Genomic DNA, 13,515 nt, shown 5'->3' with positions numbered 1-13,515 from the left:
TTTTCTCCGGTACCGGGAACCGAACTCACGACCTTGCACTTGCCAGGCAGGCGCTTTTGCCGCTGAGCTAAATCCCCAGCCCCTGTATCAATTAATTTGGGAATAATTACTTTCTTGTGATTAAGTCTTCTAACCGAGGAACATGGGATGACTTTGTATTTATTTAAATCTTTAATACAATTAGCTTTTGTTTGTTGATCTTATATCCTGACAGCTGATCTCATTTATTAGCTCTAATAGTTTTTTGTGAGTTCCTTAGGATTCTCTGTGTACAAAACCATACCTTCTGCAGGAAAGATACTTTTCTTTCTTTCTTTCCAGTGTACATGTTTTTTAGCTGTGCTGGCTAATATTGAATGGAGTATTGATGGTAGAACTTTGATTTTCCCCTAATCTTCAGTTTTTCACCTTTGAGAATGATATTAGCTGTGGGTTTTTCATAGAAACTAACAGGTTGAAGGAGTTCTCTTCTGTTGTGGTTGGCTGATTGTTTTTATTATGAAAAGGTGCTGAATTTTGTTTCATACTTATTTCTGTCTTGTGACAGTCTTGTACTGTGTTTTTTTCTTTTATTCCACTTGTGTGGTAGAGTACAGTAATTGATTTTGGGTATTAAACCAATCTTGCTTTCCTGAGATAAATCCCACTTGATCATCATGTATAATCTTTTCTATATGCTGTGGAATTCAGTTTGTTAGCATTGGCTGAGGATTTTGGTATCTGTATTCATAAGGGATATTGGTCTGTCATTTCCCTTGCCTATGATGTTTTTGTCTGGTGCTATTGTTACGATAATATTGGCCTCATAGAATAGGTTGGAAAGTTAATAAGTTGACTTCCCTTATTTTATTTCTTGATTTTTTTGTAAAATATCTTTATCTATCGATAGCCTCACTTATGTATGGCCTCGAGCCCCTGGAAGAATCTGGAGAGGAAATGGATGAGGTCTGTATCAGCTCACTTGAAACCTGCACAGAAGTCAGTGTGTGGTGACTGATGAGACTGAGGTTGCTAGCAGCAGAATTATATTTTGAAAGCTAAAAAAGAGATTGCTTGAGGGCAGCTTTCTTTTTGTAAAGAGAGAGCTGGAAAGTTGAGCAGTGGCCACTTGGGGTTTGCAGACTTGAATGGATTAAAGGTGATAGAGCAGGGTTAGAAGTGGCTGGGTGTCCGTGCAGCTGCTAGCCGCCTCCACAGCTGGGAGAACCGCCAGTGATGACTGTACTGCTTCCTGCTCTGCCTTTTCCTCATGTAGGCTGAGTATCCCTTATCCAAAATGCCTGGGGCTGGAAGTGTTTCTGCCTTTGGACCTTCGGGGTTTTGGAATATTCTCAATAACTTTATTTCTTGAGTATCTCTAATCTGAAAACTGTGGGTATGTTCCAGAATCGGACACTTTTTGTACACTGATACGCTGCTTGAAAATTTTTACATTTTGGAGCACTACAGATTTTGGATTTTTGGATTAGAGATGCCCAACTTGTATGCCACTTTCTTTTTAAATTGACCTGCCTGGAGTAGCTCTCCTCTGATAATGAACCAAACCGTCTTTTTTCTCCAATCAAGAGGTAAAAAGAAAGGCAGACCAGAGTTTTAAAATTCTGGTTTGAAGTTGAAAATGTGCCTCACTGTGATGCTGTGTGAGAGTCTGAGATCAGAGAAGAATCGACTATTTAAAGGAGCTGCTAGTCACACCCACAAGAACACTGTGACCCTGGCTCCATTTTACAGTGCTGTAGTATAGAGTGTCCTGATGACCAATATGTATTATAATAAAAGCAACCCTGCATACTCCTCTAACAAAATTATGCACACCTTAGGTGCTTACTTTTTCAGTGTTAAAAATGTGGGTTTAAATTGTCACTGTCTCATCCAACCTACCACAGTTACTGGTGTGTAAACTATGTCTGTGTGTGTACGTATGTGTACTGCTGACTGAACCCTGGATCTTTCACTGAGCTATATCTGCCGCCCTTTTTATTTACTTATTTATCTTTGTTTTGAGGTAGGGTCTTGCTAAGTTGCCCAGGCCAGGCTCAAACTTGTGATCTCCCTGCTTGCCTCCCAGAGTGTTTGGATTACAGGTGTGCACCACCATATAAATTACATCTTTTGGTGATATTGTTCAAACTTCGTGTTTAAGCTTTTTGCATATATTAAAAGAAATGGCATAGGGGGTGGGTGTGTGTTTCTGGGGATCAAACTCAGGGCCTCACACGTGCCAGGCAGCACTATATCACTGAACTACATCCGTAGTCAAGTGTTAAATGGGAGTGTCACTCATTGTTAAGGCAGTTGTGTAGCATTTATAAAGCCCTTGGTTTCATCCCCAAGACCTCAAAAGATCAAAAAGCAAAAACCAAAATAAAAAAAAACCTAAGAGAAAAAAAGAGATGGCTTTCATACTGTGGCAAAAAGAATGATATCTGAGGAATTGTGTAATTTTTGAGTTTACCATTTTGAAAATGATACCATGGGCAGAGAACAAATAGTCCCTGTTGGCCTTTGACTTGTGGCCTTTGCTGCTTGTATTGAGAGCCTCCTCGCTAAATAGGCTGTTTTTGCTGATGCAGAGTTGACCCCAGATGTCTATTTGGAAAAAGCCTCCTAACCTTGACCACCAGCATCTGCTACTATTAGACTGCCGCCAGCCAGGCCTCCACAGCTGTGCCGTGCCCGATGAAGAAGCATGCTTCTTACACATTTAATTCAACACACATTTATCCAGAGCCTTTTGAGTTTGAGGCGTTTTGTAGGTATTTTAGGCGATTCAAGGCAGAAGGAAGACCGAGCCCCCACTTACTAGGAGGCATGCCTGCCTGGGGTGGGGTGAGAGTGCTAGAAACATAAGTAATTTAATACAGAAGGGGCTCTGATAAGTGCTTCCGTGAAGATCAAAAACAGCACACACAAAACTGCCGAGGGGCTTGGGATAGATAGATGTGGCAGTTGTTTAGGGATTATAGGTCAGTTTTCTACTGTTCAGTTGAATAATTGAGTTGATTTTAAACAGTTTGCCCTCTGTTTCTTAGTTGCTATTATAAAATGGGATGCAGTAGTTTCTGCTCCTTAGAAGTGTTTATCTTTGAAGCAGACTCTTTAAAATTCTAAGAGTCTGTGGTTAGGTCTTTTCCCCAAGCAACAGCAAGCAGAGCGCGCAAGCTAGCTAGTAGGCCGCATGGGAACCTCTTTCTGGCGCCAATAAAAGTGGGAAGATGGAGAACGGGAGGAAGCGGGGAGGACTGAGAAGAAGGGCTCACAACTGAATTCTTCTTGGCCCTCGAGTCCCCTTCCCCATCCTGCAGTGCCACAAGTGACCCATTCTGGCAGTTCTTCAGGTTGCCCCTGCTGGGTTCTACCTCTCAGCTGTACCCTGCTTCAAAGCTTCCGTCTACTGAGTGAAGGCTGAACTACCCACCTGGTCTTCCCGTCTCGCGTGAGTTGACCCCAGGCCACTTTTCCAGGAGCACCTTCCTTTCCTCTGTGACTCTCCAGCCACCAGCGGGGTGGATGCTTCCTGGGGCCTTGGACACACCCTCTCCCATTTCCATGTTCCAGTGCCATTGTACTTCACCTCCAGCGCCCTTGCAGCTCCAGCTGGTATTTGCTGAATGATACACATTCTGGCTTTGTCCTGTATTATAATTATGGGAAGTGGTTAATTTTCTTTATTAGACTAGAAGGATTCTGTAGGCTTATGGTCTATTCCCCCACCCTCTTTGCTTTTTTAAAATAGTGCCTTTCATAGAGCAGCACTTAGTAAATAAGTATGAAAGGAAAAAGTGCCATTCACAACATTACTTTTATCCCAGGCTATGTATTGGTAGATTGGAAGTAGGGGAACCTGGGACATAGCAAAGGATAATGTTCAGCAGAGATCTAAATGGCTGGTTAGTATCTTGTGTAGTTTGCTTTGGGGTCGGCTAGGATTTATAAAAAGACAAAGTTTTGAAATTTATAAGTAATTTTTGGAAGCTTGTCTATGTGTAAAAACTGTAAAGTATTTAGGTTTTGTGATGGTATCATCTCAGGCAAATATGTACCCATAATTTTTAAATACATCACTGCTTAACCCATAAATCTCAGCTACACAGTGATATTTAACACATGCAGCTGTGATGAAATATTACCACCAAGAGGGGCTCTGAAGGATTAGGTATTTGGTGGCATTTAGTGTGTTAGCAGTAAGACCTTGGGGAGGAGGAGCCAGAAGAGAGTAGTAATGGAAAATAGAGCCGTCTTGGTGGGTTTTGCTTTTGTTTTGGATTGGTCATCATTTCAAGACAGAGTGTGTGAACATCTGTTGGACCAAGAGCCTGGCATATCTGGACTATTGTTCCTGTCTGTGGAGGCCTATCTATAAATGTATGATATTTGTATGCAGTTTTGCATGTCCTCCTTTAAATCATCTCTGGATTATAATACTGAATACATGGTAAATGCTGCATAAGTGATTGTTACGTTCTATTTTTTAAGGGATAATGGTGACAAAAATGTACCTGTTAGTGTAGATGCAGCTTACTTAAAAAATTATTTTTGATAGGAAGATGGTGGAATTCACAGGTGAATATATCATGGATACTGAGGGCTAACTATATATTTTTAGTTAGTTATATGTAGTATTTTGCATAACAATCCAATAGTAACGTGCATTGAGCATATATAAATCCCTCTGAGTAGGTTTACTGATTTAAATGCTTCAAGTTAAAGCCCAGAGATAGTTCACATGGCGTCCGCCAGTCCAGCAAGTCTGAGATCTGGTAGGACTTTGGCCTCTTCTTTTTGCAAATATTCAAGTAGAGGTGATGAGGAGAAGGACCTCCTGAATTGGGTAGAAGGTTCGACTAATTTCCAAGGCCCTTTGTAGCTGTCTGTCTGACCATCACTGCTTGGACCTTGAATTCAAGGCAGAAAATCCTGTCTGTACTGGCGCTCCCATCAGTCACACTGGACTTGCCCGTGACAAGATGGCTTTCCATGTAGTAAATGACACCTTCAGTCCTTAACTTTTCCAGGGAGATTGTTATGTTTCATCAAATGCATTCAATTCCTTAGAGAAAATTGGCTCTATAAATGTAACAGATAATCTAGATTTCATAATGTCGCTGTTGATTCATTTCTCAAAAACAAATGGTATGTCTACTGCTCAATAAACATCTCATCTTGGAGCTTGCTAGGATTTATAAAGGGGATGGTTAAAGAAAGTACAGGCAATGGGGAAGACATTTGCTATGCTGTGAGAACTAGCAGCTCATTCTGTGCATTTTTCCAGATAAGCCAGTGGGATAGGAATTGTTTGGTATAAAAATAAACTAAAGTGGAGTTTAACCCCATTTTGATTTTTGGCTTATTGCCAGAGTTTAGTCATAATGTAAATGTAGGAAAACATGTGCTGGATATGGGCAAATGATTTAATGAATGGCAGACTCACTGTTAAATAAACCTGTTTAGAACTGTGACCTTGTATTTTAACACACTGAATAACAGCCCAACTCTGTGGACATTAAAGTGCTAGACATAGTTTTGTCTCCATAAATGTTCATAAAAGAAATTAAGGTAAATCTTGTGCCAGGATGACTTTATTTAAAATAGTATTGACTTAAAGCACCTCTTATTCTTTAACTAGATATCTTATGATGCATTAATAAGGCATAAGACAGCCCACATGTGATTGGTTCCCCCACTCTCAGCCTCTTGCCGAGGTTTCTTGCTTTCACATCAACTAGATTTTCCTGTGTAGTACTTTGAACTGTTAGGAAGAAAATATTCTCTGCCACTGAAATTGTTTTTATTTTAATAACTCATGAAAAAGAATAATTCCTCTCTTTTTAAAAACTTACATTTCGTAGTATTTTATCCTTTCTTAGGACAATAATGTACTAGGTTTTTTAATACTAGCGAGAGGAGCTGTGGGTTACATGATGCCATGCAATAGTGCCTGTATTCCTTGTTGTCTTTTCTAAGAATGATGGGTGGACTGATGCAATCCAATAGAGAATAAAATCTTACTATGAGTAGCTTCGAAGGTATTTTTTTAAAAATACAACGTTTTATACTTTACTATGGATCTTTTCAGTCACTCTTAAGTGGAGTAGCAACAAGTAATGAAATAGCCTTTCAAATCTGGTATATATTTGGTAAGAATGGCAAAATTTTGGTGTATAATACAGAACAGGGCCTATTACTCTCTGTCTCTCTCTCTTTCTCTCTGTGTGTGTGTGTGTGTGTACTTCTGGGGACTGAACACAGGGCCTTCAGTATGCTGCACAAGTCTCTACCAGTCCCTGTTGCCTTTTTAGAAAAATAAATAAATAAATTGTTAAGAGTATGAACCCTTCAGCATAGCCATAAATTGAATCTTTTGACTTTTTCACTTTTATTTTAATTTCTCTTGTTGGCTATTAATTGCTTTCCTAAAAAATTGTTTTTCTATAAAGGCTGTAAACTGAAATGAGGTTTAAATCACTTTGTTTATATCTTTCCAGAGTTTTTCCTATTACCTTTCTTTTTTCCTTTTTAAAATTCAAATATGTAAAGCGAGAAGGGTGGAACAATAAACTTACTCATGAAATAAGTGAAATGGTGTAAAGTTGTACTCCAATTCCCAAGTAGATAATTTGGTAGCCAGGAGCCATTTAATATGCAAGTATTTTAAATTTTGTACTGTGCTAAAACTATAGGGGGAATTTAAATATGGAAACTGTACTGGCACCTGAAACAGAACAATAAAAGATAATATCTAATTTTGGCCTAAACTCAGTGGCAGCCCTCTTAGTCTTGGGAATGGAGGTGCAAATGAGTTCAGACTTGATAATCAGCTGTTGAATTTTCAGTGACGAGGGTTATCAGATTTTAAGGCACCTTAGTTCTTTTTTTGTTGCTGAGACACAATACTGACACCTGCAGCTTGAGGGAGGATAAGCTTATTAGGGCTCACATTTCACTAGCTTCAGGCCTTGTGTGGTTGGCTGACTCCAAGGCAGGATGGCAGGATGGAGAACAGCTCATGGTATGGCAGACAGCAAGCGGGGAGGGAGGGAAGCCCTTCCAGGCCACATCCCCAGCGACCCGCCCCTTCTGACCAGACCCCAGCAAGCCGGCTGTACCGCCCCCATAATTCAGTCACTTTTCAAAAGCCCCACCGTTGGGTACAAAATGCTTTGGGAGACGGGGAAGCCCCAGGGTCAGGAGTGCCAGCTTCTGATCAGGCCTGGGCCTTCTTTGCTTAGGTCCTAGGGCCCCTTGCCTCTCAGTGCTGTCCGTGTCCCATTGTGCCCTCCCCTTTAACACCGCTGCCCATTCTTTGTCTTCCGCAGCTCACTGAAACAGCCACTTGGGTTCTTTCCATATTAAACTCAGACAGCTCATTATTTCCCAGCCTCCTGTCAGCCGAGTCGGGTCTGTCTGCACTGCAGATTGCTCATGGAGGGCCTTGGTGACTTCGATGGGACAGAATCAGTGCACTGTTCCCTTCTAACTTACTATTATTATTGTTTTTTTCTTGCAGTACAAGGGATCAAACTCAGCACCTTGCGCTTGCCAGGCAGGTGCTTATGCCACTGAGCTGTATCCCCAGCCGTCCCTTCTAACTTAAATGTGTGCAACATCGAATGTAGCCTGGCACCTCTTCCTTGAAACTCGTCCCCTCTTTCCTCCCACCTCGCGGCAGCCTTCTCTCTTGCTGCCTCCTCCTGCTTGACCTCAAGTGTGACACTCTCCTGCCTAAGTGGGACCCCTTTTCAACAGTGGCATCCTTTCCCCAAATCATGCTATCTAGTTTATTACCCGAAGTCCTCTCTCAAAATGTGGGCCACTCCTAACTCTGCCCTGCTTGCCCTGACACTATGAAGGGTAGGTCCCATCCCCAGCACTTCGTGGGATTCCCATATGGCTCTGCTGTGGGCATTTCCAAATGTCTGAAATGTCCCTCAAGCCTGCTGCACTTTGGGTCTTTCCTTCCCAGTAATTGGAACCACTGTTCATCCAGCTGCTAAAGCTTGAATCTAGATTTTTACTTTTATTCTTCTGAGCTGCCAGATCCCAGTATCAGCAGTTCTTTTGTCTGTCCAGCATGTACCCCAAAGCTAACTGTCCCCTCCTCTCCCACTGTTGCTCCCCAGCACAACTCATCCCCATGTGCAGCTCTCTCTCAGGGCTTCCCTTTCCTGCACTCATTCTCTGTACAGCAGCCACACTGGCCTTTTACAAGGCCGAATTAGATCTTGTCATGTCTGTGCTCAACCAGAGACAGTGAGAGAAGTGTGTTAGCACCATGAGGAGGCCACTTCCTTGAATTTACTGAGAGATGGAACTTTTCCTTGGGCTGTCTGCCTAGTAGTTTTGGCCTTATAGTTGGACATGTGAAGCTAACTGCTTTGAGATGTGACTTTCTTCCTCCTACAGCTAAGATATAAATGCAGTATGACAAGTACTGTATTATGAGGATGAGCATCAGGATGGGCTCCGTAGAGAAAGTAACATTCTCACGGGTCTTGAGGAAGGAGTAGGTTTTCAGTGTGACTCGGTATATACAGAGTGGAGAGTGTAAAGTTCTAGGACAACAGAGAGCCTGGCCTGAACAGAGATACTATGTGTTTTAGGAGATGCCTTTTTCAAAGAGTACGAGGCAGTTTGGAGTAAGAGCCCTACACATAATGGGGAAATGAGACGGTGATGTTAGTTTAGGCCTGTTTTGAGGGACTTCAGATACTGCTTTCAGTTTAGAGTTCGGGTGATGGGAAGCTGTCTTGAGTATGTGACAGCAAAACTCACTTTTCAGTGGTCAGTTCAGACGCTCAGCATGCAGTCTTCTTTCTCTAGGGCACCTGATAGTAAGTAGTGTTAATACATTATCTCCGCAACTTCTCCAGATGTTTTAGGTCTGATTGCAAGGATAAGGAAGCCTTAGGTTAGAAAGCCTGCACCACATGGTATCCCATTAGGTGGCCCTGGTAAGTAGTGGTCATGCTCTTGATTATGAAGATTAAGGCAAGTGAAGTGTTTGGTTATGGAAAGAGCTAACCCTTGTGTTTTGTTTTCTTTTGAGAGGGAAGGAAAGGAAATGTGCTATTTTAAGTGAGCATTTGAATTCTCATTTCAGGATTAATCATAATGAACGGTTGGAATTTCTAGGTGATGCTGTTGTGGAGTTCCTAACCAGGTGAGTAGGGTTTCTTTTTTTTTTACAATTCCCCAGTAATTCCATTTCATAGGTAACATAGTTATTAGATTACTGTCTTCGTAATTAGCCAAACAAGGCATTGGAACACCATGTATTTTGTCTCTTCTGGAGAGCTGGAAAGCCGCCTGTCTGCGGCTCTTGCCCTGACAGCTTGCCCTGACTGCTGCTGTAATGAGCAGGATTACAAGATGAAAGGCGGGTGTCTCTGGCCTGTCAAGCATATGTTAAAGTTGCTTACAGCCACACGAGATCAGCTGGTCTTGGTCAATGCTTCTGAGTTTATATTCAATTTGAAAAGAAAGGGATGATATTTTAAAATGTCATTTCATCTTCCAGGATTTGTCTTTGATCCCTTTCCCTTTCTGCTCTCAAGGGAAGTAAAGCTTACAAGTAGTTTTAATGACTAGATTTTGGCGTGTATGTGTGTGCATGTGTGACTGTAGGTGTTTTTGAATCCTTACTTTGGAGATAGGGGTAGGAAAATGTGTTTTGTTTTCCCATGCTCACGTAATCTTTCTTTTAAAGGGAGGTAACACGTGCTTTTCTTGGAACTATCTTGAGCTATTTTTATTCTCTTTAGGTCATTTTACAAGGAGGAGAAAGGGCTATTCCCTAATCCTCTAGGATGAAATGGGCTTGCGCAGCTGCTGTGATCGACGGCGAACCTTACAAAATGCTATGTGCTATAGGGCAGGTCAGCTGCCTTTGTGGTCTAGCTGGGTTTCCACGTGGCTTTATGCCCAGCTCCCACACTTTTCTATCAGCTCCTTTAGGCTCGTCCTTCTGGCAGAGCCATCCCCGTGTGTCACTCTCCCTTCTGCCCCTGTTCGTGTGTGTGCTTGTGAAGACCACACCACTCTGCGTGCCCCGCTCAGTACCTACAGGGTTCTCTTCTACGGCCACCTGTCACCCACCCTAAGGGGAAACATTTGATTACAGACCCAGATCAGAGTTTCAGATTTGTTTGTTCTTAATAGACACACATAGCATGACAGATTGTTCAGGTTTTTGTTGTCATCAAATCTCAGAGAAATCTTTTAACAGACATAAATGCAGAAATATGAATGAATAATGCTGTTTAGGTTTTAACATGTGCAGATGTACTTTGCCTACCTTTTAACTTGCGCTTCCCTTTAGTGTAGGTCAGTTCTCAATGCACAGATAGTATGTGCTAGCCCTCTTCCTGTGACCCAGAGCTTCAGGTAGACTTTCCTAATCCATACTTATTTATGTGGTCTTTTTTTTTTTCCAGTGTCCATTTGTACTATTTATTTCCTAGTCTGGAAGAAGGAGGATTGGCAACTTATCGGACTGCCATAGTTCAGAATCAGCACCTTGCCATGCTAGCAAAGGTATCAAACATTTGGAGCGTTTGTGCTTAAGTCTGACGTTCTCTTCTTTAGTCCACACATAATTCTGCATTTGAGTGAGTAACTCTTCAGACTGTATTAAAGGTATAATGTTGTATAGACCAGAAAGTATATTTTATTTGGATTTGAAGAATTCAGGCTTGTTAGTTCTGTTACCTTTGTGAATTTCTCCAGCAGCTAATGAACTCCATGGTGAGATAACGTGAAAATAGATGAAAAATTTGACAGATGTGCTGAATAGGGTTACACATTTGGGGAAAAGGAACGTGGGAACAAAGCAAAAGAAATGAAATATTTTGTAGTTTCCCTTTGTGTAATACTTCTCTATTACTTTTGTTACTAATTTATGTAAACAAGCAGAATTACAGCTTTGAACAAAATACTTCAGATAATTTATATCCACAAGGGGTACTTTTTAGATCTTTGAGAATCCCCTAAATCACAAATCCCACTTAATTAAGATTGAGGGTTTCTGCTGTCCAGCTCACCTCATGAGTGACTAACAGAAACTCTTCCTAATTCAGTTTCCTGCTGGGGATTTTACTTACATAGTCTGATTTGATATTTCCATTTCCATGTGGTGTCCTGTGGTAAATCATAACAGGTAAGAGAATAGGCACTTCTGCTGACGCTACGGTGTTCCAGTCTGTGTAGCTTTTCCTACACACAGGATGACCCATGGACAATTTGTTCTCTTTCCCAAGTTTCTGCTTCCTTATCTGCAGTATGGAAATGGCATTAGCCCCTGCCTCATGGGCTGGTTATGAGAATTAATTGAGATTATGAGTTTTCAAGATTCTGTTTCTAAGGTACTTGGCATGACAGTTGTTCATCGTTATCACGTCAGATGTTAATAAGCATGCAGGAGCTATTTTCATTGTTGCTATGACTGTTTTTATGATAAATCCTTACATTTTATAGACTTTTGAGTTTATGCAATAGTAGGCAGAATTGTGGCTCTTAAATCCCCAAACACTGAGGATCCAGTAGAAGAAAGCTTTTATGAGCTTCTCTTAACTGTTGCCTTAAGTAATTTCTCTTTTTTTTCTACATTTTGATATGAAAGTAGGAATTTGACTGCAAAGACTAAGTAAAACTCATCCTAATTTTATGAGTGGTTTCTTAATATGCTCTAGCCAAGGCACTAATTATATCCAAAATTGTGGGTAAGTTTAGTGTATGGTTTTTGTGTTAATAAGAATGGTTTTGTTTTATATAACATTGTGACCATCATAGTTACAGTAGTAGATTTTGAACCTGTTTTGGTGACATTTGAAGATGTAATCAGGGATGTCTTAATGAAAAACTATAGGCAACAAGGTAAGCTAACTTGATTTTAGTAACCTGCCAGTGAATGAAATTCCACAGTTCAATGTAAAGCCTTAGTGTTTGGTTGATCTAATTGTCAAAATGCTTCCTGATAGTTCACATAAATGCCATTGGAAGTGTATATTAACAAGTTGTCACTCTCTTTCCTGTTGTTTTCTTTTCAGTGTAGAATATAGTAGAATTGCACAATTATTTTCCAAACACTTACAGGAATGACAGTAGGGATGATATTTACAAAGTGTGGGAAATTGCCATAGCAGAAAAGCAGAAGCTGTTACATAGCACATTGGGTACAGTACAGAATCGTGAATAATGAGGGATAGCCCATTCTCCCTTCAAGAATTTCTCTATGGTCTCCCTTTGCCAGGCCAAGTCTCAACATTCCCATAGCATTTGGCACCAGCTGAAGGCTGGGGTGCTTCTCCCTTCTGTCTAGGCCAGTGATCCTTCACTGTTTGAGAATGGGGGGAACTGGAGAATTACTGAGCTCTCTGAGAATCTAATGAAAGCTGTGAGTTCACTCTCCAGATGTGAACATTTTAATGTATACACAATAGAACAATATTCTCTCCCCTTTTTCCCCCTCGGTGCTGGGAATTGAACCAAGGAGCTTGCACATACTAAGCACACACTATCACTAAGCTACACCTGTAGCCCTCACTCTCTTTTTTGGAAAGATGCACACATACCTGGATGGAAAATAAAGATAATAGATTAGGGACTATGAGAAGTTGGAAAATTCACAGCACTCCAGAATGGTTGTTTATAAGACGAAATGTGGTTTGAAATCTGCTCTCAAGCAGGGCTCCAGAGATAGCAAACAATTGGATTTTCCCTGTGAAGTTATGAAACAGATGAAAATTTACATATTCTAGTATAAACTCTTACACTTTGGGATCAATTTTTTGAAAAAGGTGTTTGTTTTTGCTGCTGTTACATTTCTGGTAGTTAAAACTCTCATTTGAGTATATTTTATACTCTGGGTTCCTAGCAACGCAAAATACTGATAGCATAGATGTCTTGTTTTTATTGTCTCTGTCTTTTTTTCCCAATATAAATAGGTATGGCTCATTAACATACAAGCTGAGATACACAAAATTGGCCTTTTACCCAAAGACCGATGAGACTCACATTGTTCTAGGTCATTCACTGACTTGTGCCTTTCCCACATTATGTTGCATGTTCTAATGCAGCAGATTACAATGTATTAAATTCTAATGTAGCTTAGAGTTTGCTGCATTAAATTACATGGTAACAGATTTATTGTATATTTATGAGAAGAGTTTTGTAAAAAATTCATCTTTTATCCACTGGACAAGCTCTAAAAAGACTAGTATTTAACTGTGTATTGGTTTAAGAAGTAAGTAACTGTAGAAATCAAAGTAAGGGGAAAATAGGGGTAAGACTAAAATGCAATCAAAGGTAAAGTTAGTGTTTATAAGTCCATCATCTAATTCTGGGTCAGAAATATGGGTCTAAACTCTGAGGCCAAATTAAAAAAAAAGAAAAGATAAAAGAAATGCAGTTCACTGCAAATAATAGTCCCAAAGCCCTTAAGAGACATTTAAGAAGAAAGTCTCCTTGAGCCTGCAGAAAAATGAGTGGGGAAGCTTTGCAAAGGAAACACAAGTACAA

The 13,515-nt window shown here is 40.6% G+C and overlaps 1 protein-coding gene across 6 annotated transcripts in view; it reads left to right on the top strand.

Moving 5' to 3' along the window:
* Drosha (drosha, ribonuclease type III) overlaps positions 1-13,515 on the top strand; it is a 117,532-nt gene that overhangs the window by 74,862 nt on the left and 29,155 nt on the right. For all 6 annotated transcript variants that reach the window (XM_013514978.1, XM_005386148.2, XM_005386147.2 and 3 more), the window contains 2 exons: positions 9,101-9,160; positions 10,434-10,533. In XM_013514978.1, coding sequence (XP_013370432.1) covers positions 9,101-9,160; positions 10,434-10,533 — 160 coding nt within the window. The remainder of the gene's footprint in view (positions 1-9,100; positions 9,161-10,433; positions 10,534-13,515) is intronic.

Source organism: Chinchilla lanigera, unplaced genomic scaffold (genome assembly GCF_000276665.1).
Source record: "Chinchilla lanigera isolate Chin_1 unplaced genomic scaffold, ChiLan1.0 scaffold00025, whole genome shotgun sequence".
NCBI lineage: Eukaryota > Metazoa > Chordata > Mammalia > Rodentia > Chinchillidae > Chinchilla > Chinchilla lanigera.
The sequence above is the reverse complement of the archived record's forward strand: the minus strand, read 5'-3'. Positions and strand labels throughout refer to the sequence as shown.